The sequence below is a fragment of the Artibeus jamaicensis genome, unplaced genomic scaffold (genome assembly GCF_021234435.1).
Source record: "Artibeus jamaicensis isolate MK-2021 breed Jamaican fruit bat unplaced genomic scaffold, CSHL_Jam_final contig_1346, whole genome shotgun sequence".
NCBI classification, from domain to species: Eukaryota; Metazoa; Chordata; class Mammalia; order Chiroptera; family Phyllostomidae; genus Artibeus; species Artibeus jamaicensis.
This window is the reverse complement of record NW_026521265.1, coordinates 176,486-202,910: the sequence shown is the minus strand read 5'-3', so window position 1 is coordinate 202,910 and position 26,425 is coordinate 176,486. Positions and strand designations below refer to the sequence as shown.

The 26,425-nt window shown below is 37.6% G+C and overlaps 1 protein-coding gene across 5 annotated transcripts in view; it reads left to right on the top strand.

Moving 5' to 3' along the window:
* The first annotated feature begins 2,871 nt into the window (after nt 1-2,871).
* Nucleotides 2,872-26,425, top strand: part of LOC128627728 (zinc finger X-chromosomal protein-like) — a 51,493-nt gene continuing 27,939 nt past the window's right edge. For 2 of the 5 annotated variants that reach the window (XM_053667195.1, XM_053667174.1), the window contains exons 1-2: nt 2,872-3,269; nt 25,295-25,388. In XM_053667195.1, coding sequence (XP_053523170.1) covers nt 25,328-25,388 — 61 coding nt within the window. In that variant the 5' untranslated portion in view covers nt 2,872-3,269; nt 25,295-25,327. Of the gene's footprint in view, nt 3,270-25,294; nt 25,389-26,425 lie in introns of those variants that run through there. The other 3 variants (XM_053667186.1, XM_053667200.1, XM_053667176.1) reach the window with 3 other exon arrangements.

Here is a 26,425-nt window from a genome sequence, read left to right as displayed (position 1 = left end):
TCAATAGCGACTGTTAAACATAATTTCTCAAAATAATGTGTTGGTTCTCTGGCATTTTCAAAATGTAACTATTTTTAGAAATAAATCTAAAAATAGAGATTTGTAAATCAAATTTTAAACATATCAAATCCATCATAAATTTGTAAATCAGGATGGATTTGATATGTTTAATTACAATATAATTAGTGTTTTGATTCTTACATTTTCTCTTCTCTAGCAAGTGGACACCCTTGAAAATTGGGTTCTGACAGCTTTTGATATACATTAGTAATCATCAACATTCAAAAAAACTTTCTGTGAAGATGTCCAATCCAGAAATCAATATTTCCCTAAAGAAGCCTGTTTGGGAAATTGTTATCAAACAAAAACAGAGATTTATCTACCTGTTGGCACAAAAAACCAAACTCATGAGGCAGGTGCTGGTGCAAAAGGAAGGAGGTTTATTCTGGTGGTGCACAATGTGGAGAAATGGTACACTCACATGACAAAGGCCATCTCAATCTTCCTGCTCAAGCACACAATTCCTAGAAAGGTAGAGAGGCAAGGACTTTTTTTAATCCAATTGTCTTTCTACTTTTCTAGTGTGCTTGGGGCCCTATTTATTCATCTTTTTATAATTGTTTTTAGCTCACTTGGTCCTGTCGATTCTAGCTTAGTGCATGTTTAGGACTTATGTTTTTATCTTTTTAACTTTTGGCATGTACTGAGGTTCTATCTATTCATCTTTCTAACTTTTGACATGCTCCATTTAAGAACCTCTCCCGTCACCATCTTGGCCAATGGGTAGAGAATCCCCTGGCACTCTATTTTACAATAATCAACCCAACTTCAAAACTCTAGACTCTTGTAATCTTAGGATACACGGACGAAGGCCTCATAATTCTATGGTTATTTCCTGATATCAAAGAACATAGTCTTACTTACCCCCAGTTGCAAAGATTCTTACTATCTAACAGTGGAAGGGAAGGGTCAGCAACAGAAGGAAACCTTTAAACTAGGGATGAATGACTGCTGTCATCACAAGATGTCATACGCAGTGTCTCAAGGATGGCACTGCTAAACAAGGAAGGCTTGTAGACTGCTTCATTTTTCAAGAGACAGCATTGCAGATGGACTTGCAAAGTAAGACCTATTGTGTAGACAATCAAGTGTTTAGTAATGAGTCAGAAACTAGAGTGACTGAAGGATCTATACAACCTAACTCAGAACAGGGCTTTGGGTAGCAACCTACCACAGGAGAATAAACTTGCTGAGGAAGACACTGTCTGGAAAATGCAGGGAAAAAAGAAGGAAAAAAAATAAAATAAACTGTTACTTAGCTTTGGGAACCATTGTCCTGATAGAGGAATTTCAAATCTCCTTCAACAGTGTAGGTCCAGCTTTCCTTTGCAGTATCAGCAGTATCAGCAAGATCTGAGTCCTTGTCGGGAGACACTAATTTATTCATGTGTGGTGGATCTAAGGCTTGATTCCCATGGGTTTTATAGAAGAGTGTATTGTCAGCAGGACACTGTGGAAACTGGTTCATTGCTCAGCTAACTGCTGCTCAGTACCTTGAGTCTTCCAAGTCTTTAGTAAAAATCATTAGTATTGACATTTAGACCTTGAGACACTGTCCTATTTAAAACATATTAAAAAAAACTTACATATATTTTTGTACTGATGTAGTATTGATGTTACAATTTTTGTATTCTATTGTTTAAGAACGTCTTCATTTATCTGTGAAGACATCTTATCTTAAGAACGTAAACAGATGTTCTTACTTAAGAAGTACAGAACAGCACATACCAATGTAGAGGAATACTACATATTTTGAGTACCAAATTCAGTATGAAAACATAGCATGGGAATGTAAAATAATGAATATGCAAATAAAGTTTTGGGAGTTGATAATGAAAGGTTTTCTTAGGCTCTGCTGAAGAAGAAATGCCAATCAGCCACAGAGTTAAGCAGTATAAAGCTTTACTAGGGTTTGAGTTCCTAGGCAAGGTTCTCTAGTCCACAAAGAGGGGCTGAAGAAGTTGCACCCAAGCAGGGAATGTGGCAAGGTTTTATTTTGGTTGGCTCTCTTTGTGAGAGCTGGGGACTGGCCCCCTTTGAACAAAGTGGCACTATATCAGTGGTGGTTCTCCTCAGGCTTAGGTTGCTATGCAGATATCTGTTTTGGGAAACCCCACTGTTTGGGCTCCCTGGTTTGATGTCACCTGTCTTTTCCTGGTTGTAGTTCAGCCGCCATTTTGTCCTACCGTGCCCATCCTGACAGATAGTTGTTATCTTCTTAGTCAAATACATTTTTTTCCCTTTCTCTCTAAAGTATCTTTAAATTTCAAAGCACTTGTTACATACAAACACACATCGTACCTAATTCCATTTATATTAATGTAAGTAAAAAGTTATTTATGAAAAAATTACACAAGACATACTTCATATGTCTTCAAGGTCTCAACTCTTGAAGCACAAGCTATATATAACTACATATTAAAATTTTTTTACATTGAAATGTGTGAAAGCACACTGAAAGTGCGGTCTTTTCCCCATACAAATCAGGTTCTCTGACATTAGTTTTAAAATCCACGGTTTTGCAGTTGCTCTAGATTCCCTCCGCTTTGATACATATCCACTTGCACTGGCAAGCCTACTTTCATTTTATTTCAAATATATATATATCTGAAATATATACACACGACAGCAGGGGACTGACCAGGTTGCTAAACTTATCTTTGCCAGCCAAGTAATGAAGGAAACACATTTATTATGAGAAAGCATCCATGCACCTGTAAATAATTTGAATAGGCACCTTGGCCAGGAAGGGGAAGTCAGGTCTCCCGGGAGTGCCAGGGGCGTCCACCGAGGCCCACGGGCCCAGGACAGCCCAGGCGGAGCGCTGGCTCTATGATCAGGCAGGGAATGCAACGCGTGTCTGGCAGCGGGCGGGAGAGCAGAGGATTAAAGTCGTTTAAACAGATTGTAGTCTCCAGAAACGTCGGACGGCTACTCGGTTTGGAGTTGCGACCCTAAAACCCACTAGGCGGAAGGGGTACTTCCAGCCTTCCGCATTTTCCTGAGTCTCTCTGCCGGCCAGTGACGTGACGTGCTGACGGAAGGCCCCAGCCGGGAGCTGTACCTTTTCTGTCGGCTCTGAGCTCAGCCCCTCCTCTTTCCTTTCTCCCTCCCTCCTCCCGCCCTGCCAGCCAAAATTCGGCCCAGGACTTGAGAAAGGGCGGCCTACACTATCCAACACCGACACCAACCGCCGGTACCAGGTTTTGGTGAGTTGCGGGCGCCGCCGTGGCTGCGGGGCCTAGCGCGCGTGCAGGGGCCTGGTTCTGGCCTGGTCTGCGGCCTGCTAGGGGCTGTTGCCCGATAGTCAGGACGGCTGAGCGCGTGGCGTCTAGCGGCCCCAAGGAGGCCGCAGTTAGGCCTGGGGAGGAGCTCGGCTTTCCAGAATGGTGGTGGTGTCGCGCTTCGTAAATGAGAGGGGGTTGGGAGACAGTTGCCTGGTGGCTCCAGAGACCGAGAGGGGCTTGGCTCGGCGCCGCAGTCGGCCTGGACTCTAAGCACGGTCCAGGCCTGGTTGTATGGCTGAGGCTGCAGGCGTGAGCTGAAGGCCGCAGGCCGAATTTTCCCTATGTAAATATTGGCGAGGGGTGGGGTGAAGGACCGGGGACAAGATGGCGACCGCTGGAGGCTTACTGCTGAACACCATTCATAGGATAGCCGCGTGAGGAAACCGCCATCTTAAGTGCTGTGTCTGAAGAGAAAATTCCGCGACAGCCAATAAGGGGGAGCAGGCTTGGGCAGTGGCGGCTTTGGGGGCCTTGGACAGCACACGGTGCGTGTTTGCGAGGGGGCGTGCTTGCTTCCCCTACGCCATTGCCTGGCGAGTCGGTGGTGAGCTGCCGGTGTTCAGCCGCCGGTGTTCATTCGCAGCGCCACCTTTCTTTCTGCCTTGGTCGCGCGGCCCAGTGACAGCTTGTTGCTTCCCTTGCATTTTAATTGAGCTGAGGCGCCGCTCAGGTCCTTGCGCCGTCTCTTAGGGAATCATTGGGCTCGGGCAGCCAGGGAAGTTTGGTTCCGCAAGGCAAACAGAACGCTTTCTTGCTTACCTTAATTTAAGCAGAGTGATTCATGGTTGATAGAGTGTCCCTTACGCGATTGTTTTTCAAAAGTTGCTTTCCCAAGTATCTAATGAAAAACAATTGAATTTTATGGAAAAAAGTTACCACCACCGTAGTTTAATAGGGATAAAACCGCATTTTGCAAGGTTGAAAGCGGAGGACTATGTGGAGACTAGTTTTTTTTTTTTTAATTGAAAAGTTGCATTGACAACCTATATTTACCTACTTTAATGATCATTTATTGAGATAATGGAAAATTTTTCTTATTCATACAACAAAATGTACATTGTTTACCTGTTAATGAACTTTGGTGCGAGATTTTCTATTATCTGGAAAAATGTAAGGTACAGCCCTATTCGTTATACAAGTTTAAATTTCGTACTGTTCAACTTGTTGGTAAACTCTTGAGGCCAGAAATGTGGAGGCACCGCTGGAAAAAATGGAAGAGGTTCTTAAAATGTACATCAAGTTGCTGAAAATTGGAACATCAGGAAACGATTAAATGTTCTGCAAGTATGTCGTAGTTTGGGAAGGTAAATTGAAAGAAGGCTAAGACTTTGTTGCACAGAGGAGGAAGAAGAGAGGGGGCATTGTAAGGCTGCATATTCTTCAAAACGCAACAAATACTTTACCTTGGCTGGAGTGTAGACAGGGAAGTAGAAGAAATTTGGCTAGAAAAGGCAGATGGTGAAATGAGCAGAGTGATAGAACACCTGAGCTGAACTTCAGATTCATTTAGCAGATTTGGTCTGTAGCAAAAGTTTCAACATTGACAAATAATTTCATCAGTTTTTTGTTAACTACAAATATATCTAGAGTGTTGTTTCTTGAATGATTCCTCTGTTCCTTTTTTCTGTATTAAATTCAAACACCAAATAAATCTGCTCAGACGTATTTTTTTTCTCAGAGTGAACAGAAACCACCGTGGAAAATTACAAGGATAATTTAGAAAACAAGTTTGAAAACTAATGAGTAATTCCTAAAAACACAGTGGCTTTCAATTGGCCTTATGTAAACCTCCTTTCCCCTAGTGAAAATATATCTCTCAAGAAAGTAATTTTTAAAATTTATTTTTAAATTACTTATTTTTGAGAGATGAAGGCAGGAAAGAGGCAGAGATAATGATTCGTTCTTCCAGTTACTGAGGCATTCATTGGTTGATTCTTGTATGTGCCCTGACTAGGGATCAAACCCACATCCTTAGTGGATTGGGATAATGCTATGATCAACTGAGCTGTCCACCTAGAACATGAAAATAATCTTTTTAAATTACTCTTCACTAAGCTGTTTTTATAGTTTATTTGTTCCCATACTGTAACAGGTCAGTTAGTGATGCCCCAAGAGAAATTCTCATGTCTATCACAAAGAGCCATGATTAGAAAAGTTAAAGAAGTTGGATTGCAGAAAGCAAACTAGAAGTAAGTTGCTAAAGCAGTCCAGTTTTTGATGTAGTAAGGCTAAACATAAATTGTACACGTAGTTGCTTTCTATCTTGATGGCTAGAAAGGACCTAGAAGAGCTCTAAAGAAGATAGAGTTGTATGCTGTATAGTACAGCATCAGCAGGTATTACAGTGCAACAACAATGGATATTCAATATTAAGAGTAAATTAGACTCAAGTTTATAATTAAGACAGGTAAGTGTGTAATCTAAAACATTTACATAAAAATGGTTAAATTAAAACTTTTACTTTTTTGCTTAAGGAAGTAGGCTTGGATGATGGGGAATACTGATAGGTAGAGTGTATTTTATTAGCCCACTCTCTTGGCTAAATGAGGTGTTTGTAATTTATGTGTGTTTTTTTTAAATTAATTTTATTTAGTTATTTTTCAAGTACAGTTTTTTTGTCTATTTCTCCCATCCCAGCCTCCCCTGCCCCTTGCTCCCCACCTCACCCCCATTTCCAACTCCCTCAGTTCTCGTCCCTGTGTCCTTCCTATTTGTTCCTCCAAATTTTTCCCCTTAACTTCCCTTCCCTCACCCCTCTGGGCACTGTCCCCCTGTTCTCTATTTCAGTGTCTTTGGTTTTTCTTTCTTTTTTTTTTTTTTGTTTTTTTTTTTAATTTTATTTAGTTATTTTTCAAGTACAGTTTTTTGTCTATTTTTCCCATCCCAGCCTCCCCTGCCCCTTGCTCCCCACCTCCCTCCCATTTCCTTCCCCCCCTTAGTTCTCGTCCCTGTGTCCTTCCTATTTGTTCCTCCAAATCCCCCCCCCTTTTTCCCCTTAACTTCCCTTCCTTCTCCCCTCTGGTCACTATCCCCTTGTTCTCTATTTCAGTGTCTTTGTTTTTTGGGTTTTTTTTTTTTCTGCTTACTTGTTTGTTTTGTTGTTTAGCTTCCTGTTAAAGGTGAGATCATATGGTATTTGTCTTTCAGCACCTGGCCTATTTCACTCAGCATAATGCTTTCCAGTTCCATCCATGTTGTTGCAAAGGGTAGTAGCTCCTTCTTTCTCTCTGCAGCATAGAATTCCATTGTGTATATGTACCACAATTTTTGGATCCATTCATTTACTGATGGGCACCTAGGTTGCTTCCAACTCTTGGCTATTGTAAATTGTGCTGCTATGAACATTGTGGTGCATAGGTTCTTTGATATTGATGTTTTAGGATTCTTAGGATATAATCCTAGCAGTGGAATTGCTAGGTCAAAAGGCAGGTCGATTTTTATTTTTCTGAGAAAATTCCATACTGTTTTCCATAATGGTTGTAGCAGTCTGCAGTCCCACCAACAGTGAACTAAGGACCCCTTTTCCCCACAACCTCTCCAACATTTGTTGTTTGTTGCTTTTGTTTATGATAACCATCCTGACTGGTGTAAAGTGGTATCTCGTGGTTTTAATTTGCATCTCTCTGATAGCTAATGATATTGAGCATCTCTTCCTGTGTCTCTGGATGTTCTGTATGTCCTCCTTGGAGAAGTGTCTGTTCAAGTCCTTTTCCCATTTTTTAATTGGGTTCAATGTCTTCCTAGAGTGGAGTCGTGTAAGTTCTTTGTGTATTTTGGAGATTAAACCTTTGTCTGAGGTATCATTGGCAAATATGTTTTCCCATACAGTTGGTTGTCTTGCTAATTTAATACTGTTTTCTTTAGCCATGCAGAAGCTTTTTATTTTGATGAGATCCCATTTGTTTATTCTTTCCTTTATATTCCTTGCTCTAGGGGACATATCAGTAAAAAAGTTGCTGTGTGAAATATCTGATTTTCTTGCCAATGTTCTATGTGTGTTTTTTAAGTAAGTGCAGCTTGCTTTCATTTTCTTAAAGCATACCATGCTTTTTGTAATACTTACTCTCTGACCCTATTAGCATTTGAATCTTCACTAATCATTTTTGTTACTGTTGCACACTAGCAGTTAATTTCAAACTGTATTATTTTTTCTTAAACACAATTTTGAAATTTCTCAACCTTGTAATTACTATTTTACTTAACTGAGAAAGATAAATGGCCATGTGATATAAATACTTGATATCTTTAACTTGATGCTTTTTCTTTATTTATGCCTAGATTTTCTTTTTGCTGTAAGAATGCCCTCCTTCCAAGCTCAGCTGCTCTGCCTTATACTGTCCTCTGACACTAGTGACTCAGTTTTCTTTCTAAGTATTCATTGTTAATCTAATAATAATTTCATCCGTGTTGTCTTTCTTTTCATCTGTATTATATCTTATTATCTGATTTGTTTCTAAATTTATTATTTTCTGAATTGTGAAACTAATCTGCTGTTAACAGGTATGTGCCATAAGAGTGCTTTGTATTCCAGAAACTCAGAACCTTCTCTGATATGGTTCTTTTTTTCATGACCTCAATGTGAGTGCTCCTTTGAGTTCTCTGTCCTTTTTTCTCCAGTCTTCTCCCCCAACATCAGTCTCTTTACTATGCCTACCTGTGATCTCTTTTAGCATTTCTAGTCACCTACTGAAAATACCAAGGTTCTTCTTGATTCCTCAAACTCAATATTGATGAAATAAATTTATCTGACATATAGTAGGTGCTCCATATTTATTTAAAATATTTTCTTTATGAAAGTTTCTAAAATACCTCCTACGTCTTGATTTCTTCCTGTTTGTGGTTCTTTTCTGTAGGCCTACTCTTCCGTCACATAGATGCTTTGTACGTTATCTTTACTTTAGCATTAAATCTGTTAAGTTTTCATTAAACTTGGAAGGTTCTAATTGTAGGCAGTTCTCATTCTGTGTTACCCGAGCATAGCTAAATGATTTGTCAAATATGGACATTGTTTCAATTTTTTAAAAAAATAAATGAGTAGAGATTTCTAGGGAGTTCAGTAGCTTTCAAAAAAAATTAAGTACCTAAAATAATACTGTGTTTTTGATAGAGTATATAAATTTAAAGCACACAACATACATTGTGTTATGAAGGAACCAGATAAAAACAGAAGCTCAGAAACAACTACCTTCCCTCCCCTAATAACAAATGAGGGCAGCCCATAATTATTATGAAGCTATATTTCAAAACATTCTATGAAATACAGGTCTCTTATTACACAGCATAACATATAGAGTTACTATATTATAACCTGCTTCAGTGAAGGGAAATTTTAAGAGAGCAACATACCAAAGTATTAAAGAGCCCTGAAGGATTTTAAAAAATAGAGTAACATTTAACATTAAAATAGTGATGCTTAAATTATGAAATGTTTCATAGTAACACAAATGTATCTTTTAGAGATGACAAATGTATCTTTATTTCATTTTTGCTTTGTGTGTTTTTTTAATTTAAAGAAATGAAATCCTGCAGATGTAGTTAAAGGTGTTCGTACTCCATCCCAATTCTCTTTTTTCCCCTAAAATAACTAGTGTCAGGATTGTATACCCAGAACAAATGGATTATCATATTAAATGTGTCATTTTATATATTTTACACTTAAGAGTGGGATTTGGAGATACATCCATCTTATGTGTGGATCTAGATTAGTGGTTCAGGAATCCTGGGGTTCTCTTGATGCTTTAGGCTATATGTGAGGGGAAAACTTTTCATAACAATACTAAGAAGTTATTTATCTTTAGGCCTTCATTCTTCCATAAGTATTATAGTGTACCCCATTGAGTTTTCCATTGGGTAGTGTGACATGGTGTCAAACAGAATTGGAAGCAAAGTTGAATGAATGCATTCACCTGTCTTTAAGCTAGACATTAAGGAGATTGACTAAAATTAATTTTGAAAACAGTTTAATACTGTGGTTATACTAAAAATGATTTAAAATGAATAAACACAATTGTCCTTAAATTAGTTAGCTTTAATTTTACTTTTCTAAAATTTATGTTCAGTTTTTTAAAAGATTTTATTCATTTATTTTTAGAGAGAGGAGAAATGGGTTGGGGGAGAGAGAAACATCAATATGTGGTTGCTTCTGAGCTCACCCTACTGGGGACCTGGCCTGCAACTTAGGCATATACCCTGACTGGGAATTGAACAGGTGACCCTTTGGTTGGCAGTCTGGCACTCAGTCCACTGACCCACACTGGCCAGGACTCAATTTTTTTATATGCACAAGTACATATGTTATTTGTGTTTATATATTGAACCATGATATAAAATATATTGCTTCTTGTGGGTCAGGGCCAGAAAAGTTAGAACCTCTGCACTATGGCATGCTTCTTGTCCATGGATAATATTCAAAATGGTAATGTTAACAGTGTAACTTATGTTGTTAAAAATTTCTTTGATATTTTCAAATTACAATGTAAAGGGAGTCCTGAGGTATGTTTTGGGTTTGTCTATTTTGGTTCCATTGTTCCATTGCCTATATGTGTACTCCGTTTATAAAACTATAGTTTTACAATTAAAGTTTTAGTATGAATTATCTCCCTTGGAATTGTTTTATTTATTTGTCTTCTTTCGCTTATTTTAGAGTCACTTTTTTCAGTTAGGAGGATTGTTAGAGTTTGTATTTCCATGAAGTATGTAAGATTGTATGCTTTTAATGAACAAAATATGTCTTATTTCTATAGCCTTTTATGTTTACTAACTGCCATGCTGTATTATGTAATATTTTGTTAGCATAGTGAATAATAGGTTTAAAAAATTATAATTTCCAGTTATAAATAGCAACAGACTATTCAGTTTTGTAGTGGTCATGCAACTTTGAATGAGTATATGCATAACCATATTTTATATGTTCTGATATGCACTTTCCTCATATTTTTACATTTCCAAAATCTATGTTTTTACAATTAATGGGGTCTGAGTATCATTATTGCCCAGACAGTAGTCATGGGATACATAAATGTGTATCTTACAGCCTGCAACAATTATGAACTGCTCATTTTTATCACTTCAAATGAGTCATATCCATTATTAGATTACTTCTACATGGATTGCTGCTAATACATGTCAAACAGTACATCTGAAGGTAGAATAAATTGCCCTTAGAAAAGTTCAAAGATGTTGAAGTTTTTTCAGAGGCTTTGCAGAATTACTAATCATCATGCAATAAATACTTGCCATTACCCAACTTTTTACCAGTTTTAGTTTCCTCCTATGAAAACTTCTGTTACAAATTTACTTTTCTTTAATTTCTACCAACTTGATACTTTCTGATTATATAATGTAAGTCATTGTTTCCTGAGCATGAGTGATATAAGGAGAAAAACTTAAAGTTATAATTAAAAGTATTAATATATGTTTGGGAGACCAGAATCAGAAAATTGATTGTTGCCTGCATTTTACCAAGCATATAGTTTATTTAAAAATAATGCTAAATAGGCACTGTTTTGAAATTTGCTCAGAAGAGATAACATAAGACTAGGAATCAGGATTTATGAAGTATAAATAATGGGAAAATTATAGTCATTAGTATCTTTTTTTAAAGATTTATTTATTTACTTATTTGTTTATTTATTTATTTATTTATAGAGAGGGAAAGGGAAGATGAAAGAGAGTTAGAGAAACATCAGTGTGTGGTTGCCTCTCACATGGCCCCCACTGGGGACCTGGCCTGCAACCCAGGCATGTGCCCTGACGGGGAGTCAAACTGGCGGCCCTCAAGTTCACAGCCCGTGCTCAATCCAGGTTATCCAGCTCAATCCAAGCTACACCAGCCAGGGCAGTCATTAGTTTAACAGATAAAATATTGCTAAACTCTTAAATGGATGTTGGTATTATTTTACAGAATGGGAAAATGTTTTTGCATATTTACTGGATTTCTCCTAATCCTTTATTTTCATAGTGCCTTCTGCCAGGAGTCTCATGATCTTAATTTTCAGAGTCAGTATCATAATTTTCCAGATGATAACTTTTAGCTCAGGCAGATGTTAAACTGAGGTTTAGGTAATACTAGGTTTGAGGTAAAGTGTTTTCAGGGCTTTCGATAACAGATAACAGTGGGCTTCACTCATCTAATCTTTAGACTTGGTTTCCTGATTTATTATGCTTATTTGAGTTGCTGTTCAGCTGATGTCTGGACATAGTTCTTGCTGTAAGTTATTGTCTATTTCATTGAAATTGACTTCCCCGAAGTGCTTTCAGTTAAAGCATCAAACCATAATTTTTCATGTTTATTACAGTTGTGGGTCCTCTCAGGAGTATAGTCTTTAAGAACATGATTTCCTAATTGTTGGAGGCAATTGGCATGTCTTTCCCAAGAAAGGTTGTTCAAGTAAGGTGGTCATCTTTGCAGTACAGAAAAATTTATTTTGCTTATTTTAGTTTTTTTTCAGGTGATGTAGAGGGGGAAAATAATTTATTAACTACATTTTGAACAATGATTGTGTTATGCAACTAAAACTAGTATAGGTAGGCATCTATTGTCATATGCCACACTATACCTTAGTAAATGTAAATTATGTTAAGTTGAAATTTACTATATCATTTTTTAATCCTCACCTAAGGGTAAATTCATTGATTTTAGAGACGGGAAGGGGGGGTAGGGGGTAGGGAGAGACATCTCAACTGGGTATTGAACCCACAAACCAGGTGTGCACACTGACCAAGAATTGACCCCATACCTTTTGCTGAATGGGACACTGCTTCGGCCAGCTGAACCACTGGGCTGAGGTTGACCCTTATACTTGGAAGGTTTTCAATTAGTAGCCAACTTTGCAGAAAGGTCCTAGAGTGCAGCTTGGAAGTTAATAGTAGATTTTCACTTGATCTCTTTTTTATTTTTCTTTATTGCCAGGATTCAGTGAACTGTGGCATATTTGGTTGGCTCTGTGGTTGGCTGGTTAACACCAGCTTCTTCTTACATGTGTAAAGATCTGTGTAGTATTGACTTGTATTTATTGATTCTGCTTATGGCAGCGGAATAGGCATAACTTTATTTTGGAAACCTTACCTCCCAGTAAATTCCTTGATGTGAAAAGCCACAGTAGAAGTGTTAAAGGGAACACAAAAGGTGTGAAGAATATGCTGGCCATTTAGGCTGCAAAATTGGATGATAGTAATAAGTCTGTTATGTTAACTTTGGTTCATATTGTAGAGAACACTAAGTAATAAGGAAGTGATGAAGCTATCAGAGCAGAGTGTGTCATGATAGAAGTAGTGAATTGGGAGTGTTTGTTTTCCTGAAGATTGCATGAATGCTTCTCAGAATTGGTATCAGTTCTTTCTTATATTAGGGTTCCTAGTATCTTGGTGTGTGTCTTCAGAATGGCCTAAAAAAGCAAAGCCTTTTGACTGAATGTTTTCATCCGGAGATTAGGAAATGTAGATATTAAATGGGGAAGAAAGAATGAACAAGATTATAGATCAACTGACAGGGAGGAAAGAAAAAGATAGTGATTTGCCAAGAGAAGTTGGGTTTTATTCAAATAAAAATAATTCAGCATATAGTTCAGAAGAAGTAATAGAGTTTGTGGATTTTGGAAATCATCTTTTTGTGCATGGAATTTGAAGCTGTGGGAATAAGGAGAAACAGAAGAAAAGATGTGTAGATACAATCCTGGGCAACACTGAAATAAAGGGTGAGAAGGGGACATTAGCCTGCAGTGGGACAAGATGAGAAGAAAATCAGAATGTTGCTTTAAAAAAAAGGGGTGGGAGGAGAGATTTTCAAAGTTATCTTTTAAACTCTAAAAGAAAAAGTAAGGATCAATTAAAAGATTATTCTGCATGTCTCTCCCCTTTATTGAAATGTGAATGACACATAACGTAAGTTTAAGGTGTTTAGTGAAGTGATTTGATCTCTGTATATATAGTGAAATGATGTTCACAGTAATGTTAGTACCACCATTTCATCTCAGAATTGTATTTTTACTTGTGGTGAGAACATTAAGATGTATTCTGTTAGCAACTTTACATTTTATAGTATGGTACTGATAACTGTTGTGATCAGTTGTATACATTAGGTTGTTAGAATTTATTCCTCTTTTAAATAGAAGTTCGTACTCTTTGACTATGAGCTTCCCTTTTACTCTACCTTCCTGTCCCTAGGAATTATAATCCTACTCTCTATTTCTGTGATTTGGCCTTTTTTAGTATTTGTCTTTATCATTTTGATTTATGTTACTTGGCATAATGACCTCAAGGTCCATCCATCTTGAGCAGGTGGCAGGGTTTCCTTCCCTTTTATTATGAATAATACTCCATTTTATAGATATAAAAGGTTTATATTTTATTTCATAAACATTTTACATAAAATGTTCTATATAAAATAAACATGTATAATGGAATGTATATTCTATTCTATATGATATATACACATTTATTTTACATAGTGTAAATATATATGTACTTATATGCATGCGTATTTTGTTAATGCACACTTGGTTTATTTCCATGTCTGGGCTATTCTAAATAGTACTTGAGTAAACATGAGAGTGCACATACTTCTTTGGTATAGCAATTTCACTTCTTTTGATATATTTCCAGACTGAGATTGTTTGGTTATATGGTAGTAGCATTTTTTTTAAGTTTTCTATAGAGGCTGCAGCAATTGACAGTCATACTAGGAGTGCATACAAGTTTTATTTTCTGCATTTTCCCAACAGTATCATTTCTTGTCTATTTAATTATAGCCTTTTTAGTGAATACAGGATGATAGCTCACGGGAATTTTTGGTCGCATTTCCCTAATTAATGATATTGAGCAAGTTTTCATGTACCTAATAGCATAATTTGTCCTAGTTGACAAAATTAATTTCCTTTGCCCATTTATTAGCTGGATTTTTTTCCATTTAGTCGTATGACTTTATGTGTTGGGTATTGATCTCACATCAGATACATTACTTGAAAATACTTATTGGTTGCCATTTTCACTTTATTAATGGTTTCCTTTGCTGGTGTAGAAGCCTTCTACTTTGATGTACCCATTTTTTAAATGTATATTTTATTGATTATGCTATTACAGTTGTCCCATTTTTTCTCCTTTACCCACACTCTGCCCTGCAGCCTCCCCCACTTGGTGTCCATGGGTCATACATACAAGTGCTTTGGCCTCTCTGTTCCTTTTTTTTTTTTGTTAAAAAAAACTTTTTAGAGTGGGGGAAGGGAAGGAGAAAGAGAGGGAGAGAAACATCAGTGTGTGGTTGCCTCTCACATAGCCCCCACTGGGGACTGGGCCTGCAGCCCAGGCATATGCCCTGACTGGGAATCGAGCCGCAGCCCTTTGGTTCATGAGCCACAGCCCTTTGGTTCACAGCCCACAATCAGTCCACTGAGCTACACCAGTGAGGGTGGCCTCTTTGTTTCTTAACCATTCCTAACCTCCCCCTGACTATTTTCTACCTGCCAATTATGCTTCTTATTTCTTAAATTTTCCCCTCCTCCTCTCTTCCTCTCCCCACTGGTAACCCTCCATGTGATCTCGGTTTCTATCGTAGTTGTTTGCTTAGGTTTTTTTTTTTTAGGTTTAGTGGTTGATAGGAGTTGGTTGTTATTTTACTGCTCATTCATATATTTTATCTCCTTTGTCTCAGACAAGTCCCTTTAAGATTTCATATAATAAGGGCCTGACAGTGAGGAATTCCTTTAACTTGACCTTATCCAGGAAGCACTTGATCTGTCCTATCTTTCTAAATGAAAGTTTTGTTGGATAGAGTAATCTGAGATGTAGGTCCTTACCTTCTATGATTTGGAACACTTCTTTCCAGCCTATTCTTGCCTGCAAGGTTTCTTTTGAGAAATCAGCCAACAGTCTTATACAATTGTTTGTATGTAACTCTTTTTTTCCTCTTGTTGCTTTTAAGATTCTCTCCTCTTTAATCTCGAGTAATGTAATTATGGTGTCCCTTGGTGTGTTCCTCCTTGGTTCCAACTTCTTTGGGACTCTCTGAGCTTTCTGGGCTTCCTGAAAGTCTATTTTTTTTTTTTTTTGTCAGATTGGGAATTTTTTTCTTCACTATTTGTTCAAATAAGTTTTCATTTTCTTGCCCATGTTCTCTTTCTGGCATCCCTATGATTCAGATGTTAGGATGTTTAAAGTTGTCCCAGAGGTTCCTAAGCCTCTCCTCAGTTGTTTTGAATTCTATTCTTGTTGGATGTTTATTTTTTCCTTCTGCTTCAAATTGTTTATTTGAGTCAGGTTTTCCTCCCTTTGCTGTTGGGTCCTGTACATTTTCCTTTATTTCACTTTGTTATAGTTGTCATTTCTTTCTTCATTTTGTGACCAAGCTCAATCAATTTTGTGAGCCTCATGATTACTAGTATTTTGAACTCTTCATTGGTATAGGTTATCTATTTCCTTGTTGTCAAACTCTTTTTCTGGAGTTTTGAGTTGTTCTTTTATTTGGGACATATTTCTTTGTCTTGGCACACCTCTTATGTTGTAAGGGGGTGGAGCCTTAGGTATTGGTCAGGGCAGGGCAACCCTCTTGGCTGCATTGTGGGAGGGGTCAGAGAGGGAACATTGCAGCAGGCTTGCTCTGCTGTAGCCCCACTTTCCAACAAACTCTCTTGTGAGACTGGGAGTTTCTGCTGCCCTCCCTGTGCCCATAGTATTTACAGCTAGAGATTTTAAGTCTAGTTTCCCTGCCCCTGTTTTGCTCTTGCCAGATACACCACTTTGCCATGCGTTGCAGCACCTCCTGTTTACTCTGCTGCTGGTCTCTGGCCCTCCTACCAGTCTGGGTGAATGTTTAACTTTCTGGTTGTTGGAGTTCAATGCAGTTTGATTTTCTGACACTTATGATTGTTTATTGTTTTTAAATTGGTTGTTGGCAATTTAAATCTTTTGATTTAAATTTTTTGATTGTGTGAGGAAGCAGAGTGTTTCTGCCTATGCCTTCATTTTTGCTGGAACTTTTAATTTTTACTTTTCTTGTTTATGCTTTTTATGTCATCTCAAAAAAACTAGTGCTAAGAGTTATGTCTGGAGACTTTTATCTATTATTTCTTCTAGGAGTTTTAAGATTCAGGTCTTGTATTTGTCTTTAATACATTTCAAGTTAATTTTTGTGAATGGTTTTAAGAACGGAGTCTACATTGGCTCTTTACCTGTAATCACCCAGTTTTCCCACCACTGTTTAAAAGGACTCTTCTTTCCACAGTGGTATTCCAACTTTCTTTTAAAATATTACTTGCTTGTGTGTGTATGAGCTTTAATTTATCCAGGCTCTTGATTCTGTTGTGAGTCATACAAATTTTAGGATTGTATTTACTATTACTGTGAAAAGTACGACCGAAATTTTTAGTGGGAGTGCCTTAAATCTGTAGATGCCCTTGGGATAGAATTAGCAAAATTCTTCCTACACGTGAATAGGATGCTTTAATTTATTTGTGTTATTTTCAGTTTCTTTCATCAAACTTTTACAGTTTTTAGTGAACCAGATGATCTTTTACTTTCTTGGTTAAACTTAAATTTATTTATAAGTATTTTATTATATTATAAATAGGATTATTTTATTTTTTAAATAATACATTATTAACATAAAGCAGTCCAGCTGGTTTTTGTACACTGTTAGTGTTTCCTGCAACTTCCCTACATTTGTTTATTAGAGCTAACAGTTTTTTGAAGTCTGTAGTATGTTAAAATATTAAATTGTGTCATCTAAACATACAGTTTTCCTTTTTAATCTTATGCCTTTTTTCTTTTAGCTAAATTGAACTCTCTTATTCCAGGAATGAACGTATTTAAAGTTTATAATCCTTGTAATGTGCTGTTTGTGGAATTTACTTTGCTAGAATTTTCTTGAGAACTTTGGCATCTGTATGCATCAGAGATAAAGTCCTGGGATGTGTCTTACTTTTCCTTATTTAGCTTTAATATTATGGTAATGCTAGCCTTGTAAAATGAGTTTGGTTATGTTCTCTTTATTTTTGGGAGAGTTTGAGGCGTGCCAGTAATTCATCTTAATATGTTCGATGGAACTTATTTATCCAGACTCTCTTGGGCTTGGGCTTTTTCCTATGTAGGAGGTTTTATTTACTGATCTGTTCTCCTGACTCATTATTATATGTTCAAGTATTCTGTTTTGTGATGAGTTATTCTCACTAGGATGTGTGTTTCTAAGGCCATTGGTATTATTTACTTAAGTTTGTACATTTTGTTGATGTTTAGTTGCTCGTAGTAGTTTCTAACATGTTATATTTCTGCAGGAATAGTTTTCAAGTTTCTTTATTCTGTTTTAATTATTACACTGGTTTTTTATTAGTCTAGCTCTAAAGACTTGTCTATTTTATTGCTGTTTTCTGAAAACCAGCTTTTAGGTTTTTTGGTCTTTTCGGTTGTTTTCTAGTCTTCATTTCTTTCTGCTTTCTTCTTTGCTATTGCTTTCCTTCTGCTAAATTTGGGCTTGGTTTGTTCTTCTTTTTGGGTCCTTGAGAAGGTTGTTTATTTGAGATCTTTCTTTTTTCTCTTAATAAAGATGTTTATTTTTATAAACTTAAAATTGTCTTCTGTTACTTTCAGTGTTTTAGGTTGTTTTGTCTTCTTTTTAAAATATTTTGAATTTCCATTTGATTTCTTTGACCAGTTGGTTGTTTGACCCATTGTAGGAGTCACATTTATACAAATGTGTATAATTGCCACATTTTAAGTGTTCACCTTTCCTCCTGTTATTGATGTTTTATTTTTCATACCATTATTGTCAGAAAGGATACTTGGTATGATTGTACCTTCTTAAATTAACCGAGACTTGATTTCCGACCTCTGAAGTTATTGGATGAAATATGCTATATTTGTCTGTTAGGTTCATGTAGTCTAACAATATGTATTGGATTGGCTAAAACTTTTGTTTGTTAAAAGGTTTTTTATTTACTTATTTTTAGCAAGAGGGGAAGAGAGGGCAAAAAAGAGGGAGAGAAACATCAGTGTGTGGTTGCGTCTCATGTATCCCCAGCTGGGTATCTGGCCTGCAACCCAGGCATATGCCCTTAGTGGGGATTGAACCAGCGACCCTTTGGTTGGTAGTCTTGCGCTGAATCTACTGACCCAAACTAGCCAGGGCTCATTTGATATTTTTCTGTTACATGGCTGTAGTAGCATTTAGTTGTCTTTAACTTCATTCAGAACAATTTTGTTAGATCATATTGAGACCGCTGTCATGTCACCTGCATTAAAAAAAAGAAAAAAAGGAAAGAAACTTGGAATGGCTAGTGTAGCTCAGTGGTTTGAAAAGGGTTGCCAGTTCGATTCCCAATGAGGGCACATGCCTGGGTTGCAGGCCAGGTGCCCAGTAGGACACATGAGAGGCAACCACACATGGATGTTTCTCTCCCTCTCTTACTCCTTCCCTTTTCCCTCTCTAAAAATGAATAAATAAAGGATTAAAAAAAAAGAAAATGTGTAAACTTAAAAAAAAAAGAAACTTATACCAATTGGTGTAATATTGTGTAGCCATTTTAACATTGAAGATGGAAGAAAATAGGCCTTTTTAAAAACATATTCTTGCTAAAAACATAACTGAAATGCCAAAAAAGAATCTGTGCAGTGTGTGTGGAGAAGGTGCTCTGTTTGATTGATTCAATATGCCAAAAATTGTTTGCAAAGTATTGTGCTAGAGATTGCTTGCTAAATAGTACTCCACAGTTGGGTATACCAGTGGAAGTTGTTCCTGGTCAAATCAGAACATTGAGAACAATCAACATTTTGCTACACAGGAGATAGCTAACATACTCCAAATATCTAAATCAGTAGTGTTATTGGTAAAGTGTATTTTTTACTTTATGAGAAAACTCCGAACTATTTGTACTGACCAATATTATAATTTCAGTGTTGCCTTGTACATAATGTGAGTCTAGATGATCTCTCAATTGTTGAAAGTAGGGTATTGAGGCCCCCTAGTACTGTGTTTTTGTTTCTTCATGTTAGTTAGCATTTGCTTAATATTTAGCTGGTTTAATGTTGAGTGCTGGGTTCAGTGTTGGCTCTCTCTCTATATATTGTATTTGTGATTTGTATTTCTTTTCTGATTTGATCGTTTATCAATATGTAATGACCTATTTGTTTGTTGAGCATTTTTGGCCTACTGCTGATTTTGTCTGATAAATATATACATAGGTACACCTACTCTGTTTTTGGTTTCCACTTTTAAGAAGTATCTTTTTCCATTCTTTCATTTTGAGTCTTTCATCCGTGCTTACAGCTGAACTGAATCTCCTGAAGAAGCATGTAGTTGGGTTTCTTTTTTTAATCACCCATTTTTCCAAAGTCTTTTGATGGAAAAATCTAATCCATTTACTTAGAGTAATTATTGATACATGCAGATTTACTAAAGACATATTCACTGTTACTTGTATATTTTGTAATTTTGTGTTTTTCCCTCTCGTGGCTTTTGGTGGGTACTGATTATTATTATTACTATTATTTATGCTTTGATTCCCTTTTTTGTGTGTGTATATTTACTGTAGGTTTTTGTGGATACCATGAGACTTAATAGATTAACTTTGCATATACTTTTTACTGTCAGCCTCACATTTTGTATTTATATATGTCTTTTTTGTCATTCAGTTATACTTGTCCTGCCATTTCCCTCATTACTCTACTCTACTCTATCTCCTACCACTCCCAGTCACTTGCTCTGCCATTGTTCACGCCCATGAGTCCTATATTTGTGTTCCTTTGCTTGCTGCTTCTCCTTTTTTCCCCATTGCCCCATTCCCATACCCCCTCTGATCATTGTCCATTTGTTCTTAATTTCAATGTCTCTGGCTGTCCCAGGTTTTTCCTTGCATGTTTGTTGATTAGGTTCTACTTGAGGGTGAAGTCATGTGACATTTGTCTTTCACCTTCCTGGCTTATTTCACTTTCTGTAATGCTATCCAGTTCTATCTATGCTGCTTTGAAGAGTGTTCTTTCTGCTGCATAGTCCGATATGCAAATGTAACACAGTTTTTTGATTCACTCATTTACCGAATGGCATTTAGATTGTTTACAGCAATTGACTATTGTGAATAGTGCTTCTATGAACATAGTGGTGCATAAGTTCTTTTGAATTGGTGTTTTGGAATTCTTAGGGCGGATTCCCAGCAATGGTATCTCTGAGTCAAAAGGCAGTTCTATCTTTAGTTTTCTGAGGAAATTTCATACTGTTTTCCAAAGTGGCTGCACCAGTCTACATTACTACCAACAGTGTACTAGGGTTCCTTTTTCTTTAAAACCTGTCCAGCATTTGGTGTTTATTGATTTGTTGCGATGGTCATTCTGCTGGTGTGGGGTAGTATCTCTTTGTGGTTTTAATTTGTATCTCTTTATTGGCTAGTGGTGTTGAGCATTTTAAGTGCACATATGGACTGTGTCTTTCTAAGAGAAGTATCTCTTCAATCTGTTGCTTGTTTCTTAAAAAATGTTTATTTTATTGATTGTACTATTACATTCCCCTCCTTCCTATGCCATGTATACCCATACCCACCCACATTCCCCCATTTTAGTTTATGTTCATGCATCATACATATAAGTTCTTTGGCTTCTGCATTTTGTATACTATTCTTAACCTCCCCCTGTCTTTGTTCTGCTACCATTTATGCTCCTTATTCTCTGTACCTTCCCCCCCCTCCACCCTATACTGATTCGCTGATAATTCTTCATGTGATCTCTATTTCTCTGATTCTGTTCCTGTTTTAGTTGTATGTTTTGTTTTAGGTATGGTTGTTGATAACTGAGTTAGTTGTCATTTTACTGTTTATACTTTTGATCTTTTTCTTAGATAAGACTTATTTAACATTTTATATAATAAAGACTTGATGGTGAAATTCTTTGACTTGATCTTATCTGGGAAACACTTTATCTGCCCTTCCATTCTAAATGAAATCTTTGCTGGATAGATCAGTCTTGGTTGTGGGTATTTGGATTTCATGACTTGGAATACTTCTTTCTAGCTCCTTCTTGCCTGTAAGGTCTCTGGAGAAATCTGCTGACAGTCTGATAGCAACTCCTTTGTAGGTGACTGTCCTCTAATCTCTTGCTGCTTCTAGGATTCTCTCCTCCATTTTAATGTTGGTTAATGTAATGATGATGTGCCTTGGACTGTTCCTTCTTGGGTCCAACTTCTTTGGGACTCTGAGCTTCCTGGATTTCCTGGAAGTCTTTTTCCCTTGCCAGATTGGGGACGTTCTCCTTTATTAGTTGTTCAAATAAGTTTTCCACTTGTGGCTGTTCCTCTTCCCCTTCTGGTACCCCTATAATTCGGATGTTGGAGCGTTTAAAGATGTCCTGGAGGTTCCTAAGACTCTCCTCATTTCTTTGAATTCTTGCTTCTTGACTCTTTTCCGTTTGGCCATTATTTGCTTTCTTCTGGTCCACTCCATTGATTTGAGTCCCAGTTTCCTTTTCATTGCTATTGGTGTCCTGTGCAATTCCATTCATTTCAATTAGTTTCGCCTTCATATATTTGTCTAATTTGTGGCTATAATCCTCCAGTTCTGTGAGCATCCTGATCACCAGTGTTTTCACCTGTGCATCTGAAAGTTTGGCTATTTCTTCATTGCTTAGATTTATTGGCTCTGGGGCTCTGAGTTGTTCTTGAGCCTGTTTTGATCTGTTCGTGCCTGTTACAGAATGAGGAGTGGAGCCTTACGTGTTCACCAAGGCTGGGCAACTCAGTCTCTGGGTTGAGACGCTGGATGTGGGAGCATGGTCAGAGAGGGGCCCTCTGCTGCTTCCCGCCGCTGGGGCCTGTGCAGTCTTGTCTCACTGCTCCCTCCTTTGCTGGTTTATCTGCGTGAGAATGTGTGACCGTGGTTCGCCCTCAGTGGGTCCACCGGTTGCTACTCCACACTTGGGATTTGCCCACGGCTGCTTGTACTCCTGGGTTGCATGCCCAGGTTGGTCCAGTGGATCTTTCCTGCCCGATCCCACTCTGCTGCTACCTCTGCCCCTCTTAGCGGTTTGGCTGAAGAGGTCATTGTTGTCAGACTTCCATATAGTTACTTTTCTGTGGGTTGGCTGTGTTTTTGTTGCTAAAACTTTGTTATTTTTAAACTTGGTTGTGTGAGAAGGCACTATGTATTCTCATGCGCCTCCATCTTGGCGGAAGTCCCAATAATGATAAATTAAGAAGCTATATCTAGACTTCCGCCAAGATGGAGGTATAGGTGGATGTGCCGTGCCTTCTCACACAACCAAGTTTAGGGACAACTAAATATTAGCATCAGAAAACACCACCAGAACATGGAAAACTGAACTTTTCGGAAGTCCGCTAACAACAAATTCTTCAGCCCGACCGGTAAGAGGCGAAACCAGCGTCTGGTGAGGAGTTGCAAAGGAGGGCTCTGTCGGACCTGGGCGCGGAATCCAGACGCGCGAATCCGGACTCGCGCGTTCCAGATGCAGGATTGGACCTGGTGAGCGACCGAGCGACCCACCGGGTGAGCGACTGCGGAGGAGACAGTGGGGAGGCGGTGCTTCATGTTGACTGTGGTTGCCTGTCTGTGGGCGAGCGGACGGGCGAGGGAGTGGGCGATTGGACCGGGGCCGGCGGTCCCGAGGCTTGCGGCAGTAGAGGGCGCCGCCATTTCCGTGCTCTGATCACACCCCCACATGCAGAGTCACAACCCAGCGACCTGGGAGTCCAAGGCGCCGCTTCTCACATTTAAAGGGCCAGAACAGACCAAAAATGTCGTGGGAAGACCTCAAAGCCCCAGAGATAAATCTAAGTGACGAAGAAATAGCAAAACTCTCAGACGCACAGTTTAAAACACTGGTCATCAGCTTCCTCACAGATCTGGTTGATTATAGCCACAAATTAGAGAAACATATGAAGGCTAAATTAAGGGAAATGAATGGAATTCCACAGGAAACCCATAGAGATGAAAAGGAAACTGGGACTCAAATCAATGGAGTGGACCAGAAGAAAGCAAATAATGGCCAAACAGAAAAGAGTCACGGAGCAAGAATTCAAAGAAATGAGGAAAGTCTTAGGAACCTCCAGGACATCTTTAAACGCTCCAATATCCGAATTATAGGGGTACCAGAAGGGGGGAAAGACACAACCACCAGTGGAAAAATTATTTGAACAAATAATAAAAGAAAATTTCCCCCAATCTGGCAAAGGAAACAGACTTCCAAGAAATCCAAGAAGCCCAGAGAGTACCAAAAAAGTTGGACTCAAGAAGAAACACACCAAGGCATATCATAATTACATTAGCCAAAATTAAAATGAAGGAGAGAATCCTAGAAGCAGCAAGACATAAGGGGACAATCACCTACAAAGGAGTCCCCATCAGACTGTCAGCAGATTTCTCAAAAGAGACCTTACAGGCAAGAAGGGGCTGGAAAGAAATATTCCAAGTCATGAAATCTAAAGACCTACAACCAAGATTGCTCTATCCAGCAAAACTTTCATTTAGAATGGAAGGACAGATAAGGTGCTTCTCAGATAAGACCAAATTCAAGGAGTTCATCATCACCAAGCCCTTATTATATGAAATGTTAAAGGGACTTATCTAAGGAAAAGAAGTTAAAGAAACATGAACAGTGAAAGAACAACAAGCTCACAGTTATTAACAACCACACCTAAAACAAAAGCAAACTAAAAGAACAGCTAGATCAGGAGTGGAAATATAGAAATGAAGATCTCAAGGAGGGTTAGCAACAGGGGAGTGGGAGGAGGAGATGGGGGGAGAAGGTACAGAAAATAAGTAGCATAGACAGTAGGTAGAAAATAGATGGGGGGGCAAGAATAGCATGGGAAATATAGAATCTAAAGGACTTGAGACACATGGACATAAACTAAAGGGGGGTAATGGTGGGGATGGGGGGCAGGGTGGAGGGGAATGAAGGGGGGAATAGAACAACTGTAACAGCATAATCAATTTTATAGAAAAAATAAATAAATAAATAAATAAATAAAAAGAAGCTATATCTAATAGCACTATTAGAGGTGAGTTAAAAAGAGATAAACTGGCTACAGAAAAGGCCCCTTTCTGATTTCTCTATCTACTCACTTGCTTTGTAGGCATTTAATAGAGCAATTGTATTTTTTGGACTTTAACTTTATTTTAACTGAATTTCTCCTGCTAACCTTAGCCAAATTTGGTGAATAGACTTCAGCTTTCATGTTCATCTCTTAATTTTTTATTCACCAGGGGAGGGAAAGAATATTTGCAAGTCTTACCTAAGGTTTCAGATATCTTATAGCTAGAATTTTGATTTTGTTGTGTTCAAAAATGAGTGTCCATTTTACCTGTTTATAGCTGGTAACAATTCAGCTGTGACAAGAGAATATAAATGTACTTTGAGAATTATTTCTAGAGTCCAAAGTTCAGTTAAGATAGGTTATTATAAGCTATGCAGAAATCTCAGGAGTGTTTACCATTGTTACGAATTTTGAATTTTGACTATTTTGTAATTTGTTGGTAGGAAGATTGCAGATTACATTAAAATTTACCATGTAATAAAGTCTTAGTGAAATTTTTTCAATAACCTACAAAAGGTGTTGAAGTTGAACTTGAGAGTAATTGGACCACTGATGGAGAGAAGACAAGAGAGGCTGTGGGAGTCTTTTGGGGTGCAAGAAATGTTCTTTATCTTAATCTGAATGATGGTAATATAAATTTATGTATGTAAATTACTAAAATACATACTTTCATAAAATATCATAAAATCCACATAAAATTTGTGAATTTTATGTCATATTGTGATACTAATTAAAATGATACCATTGTCAACTTTCTTGTTTTAACTGCTCTATGAGATAGCTGTCTGTATGTTACTGGAAATCAGTATGTTCTTTTTGATAGGTTTCTGGTATACCAAGAAATTTGAGAATTCTAGAAATGTAAATATCACATTTTAAATATGTGACATAAGAAAGTTAATGTCTGCTATACTTTATTCCCTAGTTTAGGAGCTGTGACTAATGAGAATCAGAGACCATGGATGAAGATGAACTTGAATTGCATCCACAAGAACCAAACACATTGTTTGAAGGAATAGGTATATCTATTTTTGGGGGGGGGTTCTGCTTTCCATCTGCCAAATATGGAGTTGCTTGTCAATATGATGAATTGCTAGGTATTATATTGATTCATACTTAAGTGTCTTGTTACCTTGTTAAAATCTCTTACTTAGATTAGTAACACCATCAACATCAGAGTCTTGATTGTTATTTCCAGTACTTCTCATATTTTGCAGTTACACTACTAAGTCCAGAGAACAGAGAATATTCATAGAACACTTTGAAAGTGTTTCTTGTTCAGTTCTGCTTGTATAAGTTTACTATTGTTGCCATAATAAATTGCCACAATTTTAGTAACCAAAAACAACACCAGTTTGTTTAGTTTTGTAGGTCAGAAGTCCAGATGTAGTGTGGTTTCACCTGTATTCTGTGTTTATAGTTTCAGCAAGTCAGGATCAAGATGTTGACAGCTGCATTTCTTTCTAGTTTCTCTGAGGGAGAATCCTATTTTAAGACATTCAGACTTTTGGCCAAATTTAATTCCTTGTGTTTTTAAAATATATATATTTTATTGATTATGCCAATAAGTTGTCCTATTTCCCCTTCTTCATTCCCCTCCACCCTGCACACCCCCTCCCCGACCCCCTCCTTTAGTTTATGTCCATGTATCGCAAGTTCTTTAGATTCTATATTTCCCATGCTATTCTTGCCCCCCCTTCTATTTTCTATCTACTGTCTATGCTACTTATTTTCTGTACCTTCTCCCCCCTTCTCCTCCTCCCACTCTCTGTTGCTAACCCTCCATGTGATCTCCATTTCTGTGGCTCCGCTCCTGATCTAGCTGTCCTCTTAGTTTGCTTTTGTTTTAGGTGTGGTTCTTAATAACTGTGAGTTTGCTGTCCTTTCACTGTTCATCTTTTTTATCTTCTTTTTCTTAGGTCTTACCTTTAACATTTCATATAATAAGGGCTTAGTGATGATGAACTCCTTGAACTTAACCTTATCTGAGAAGCACTTTATCTGTCCTTTCATTCTAAATGAAAACTTTGCTGGATAGAGCAATCTTGGTTGTAGG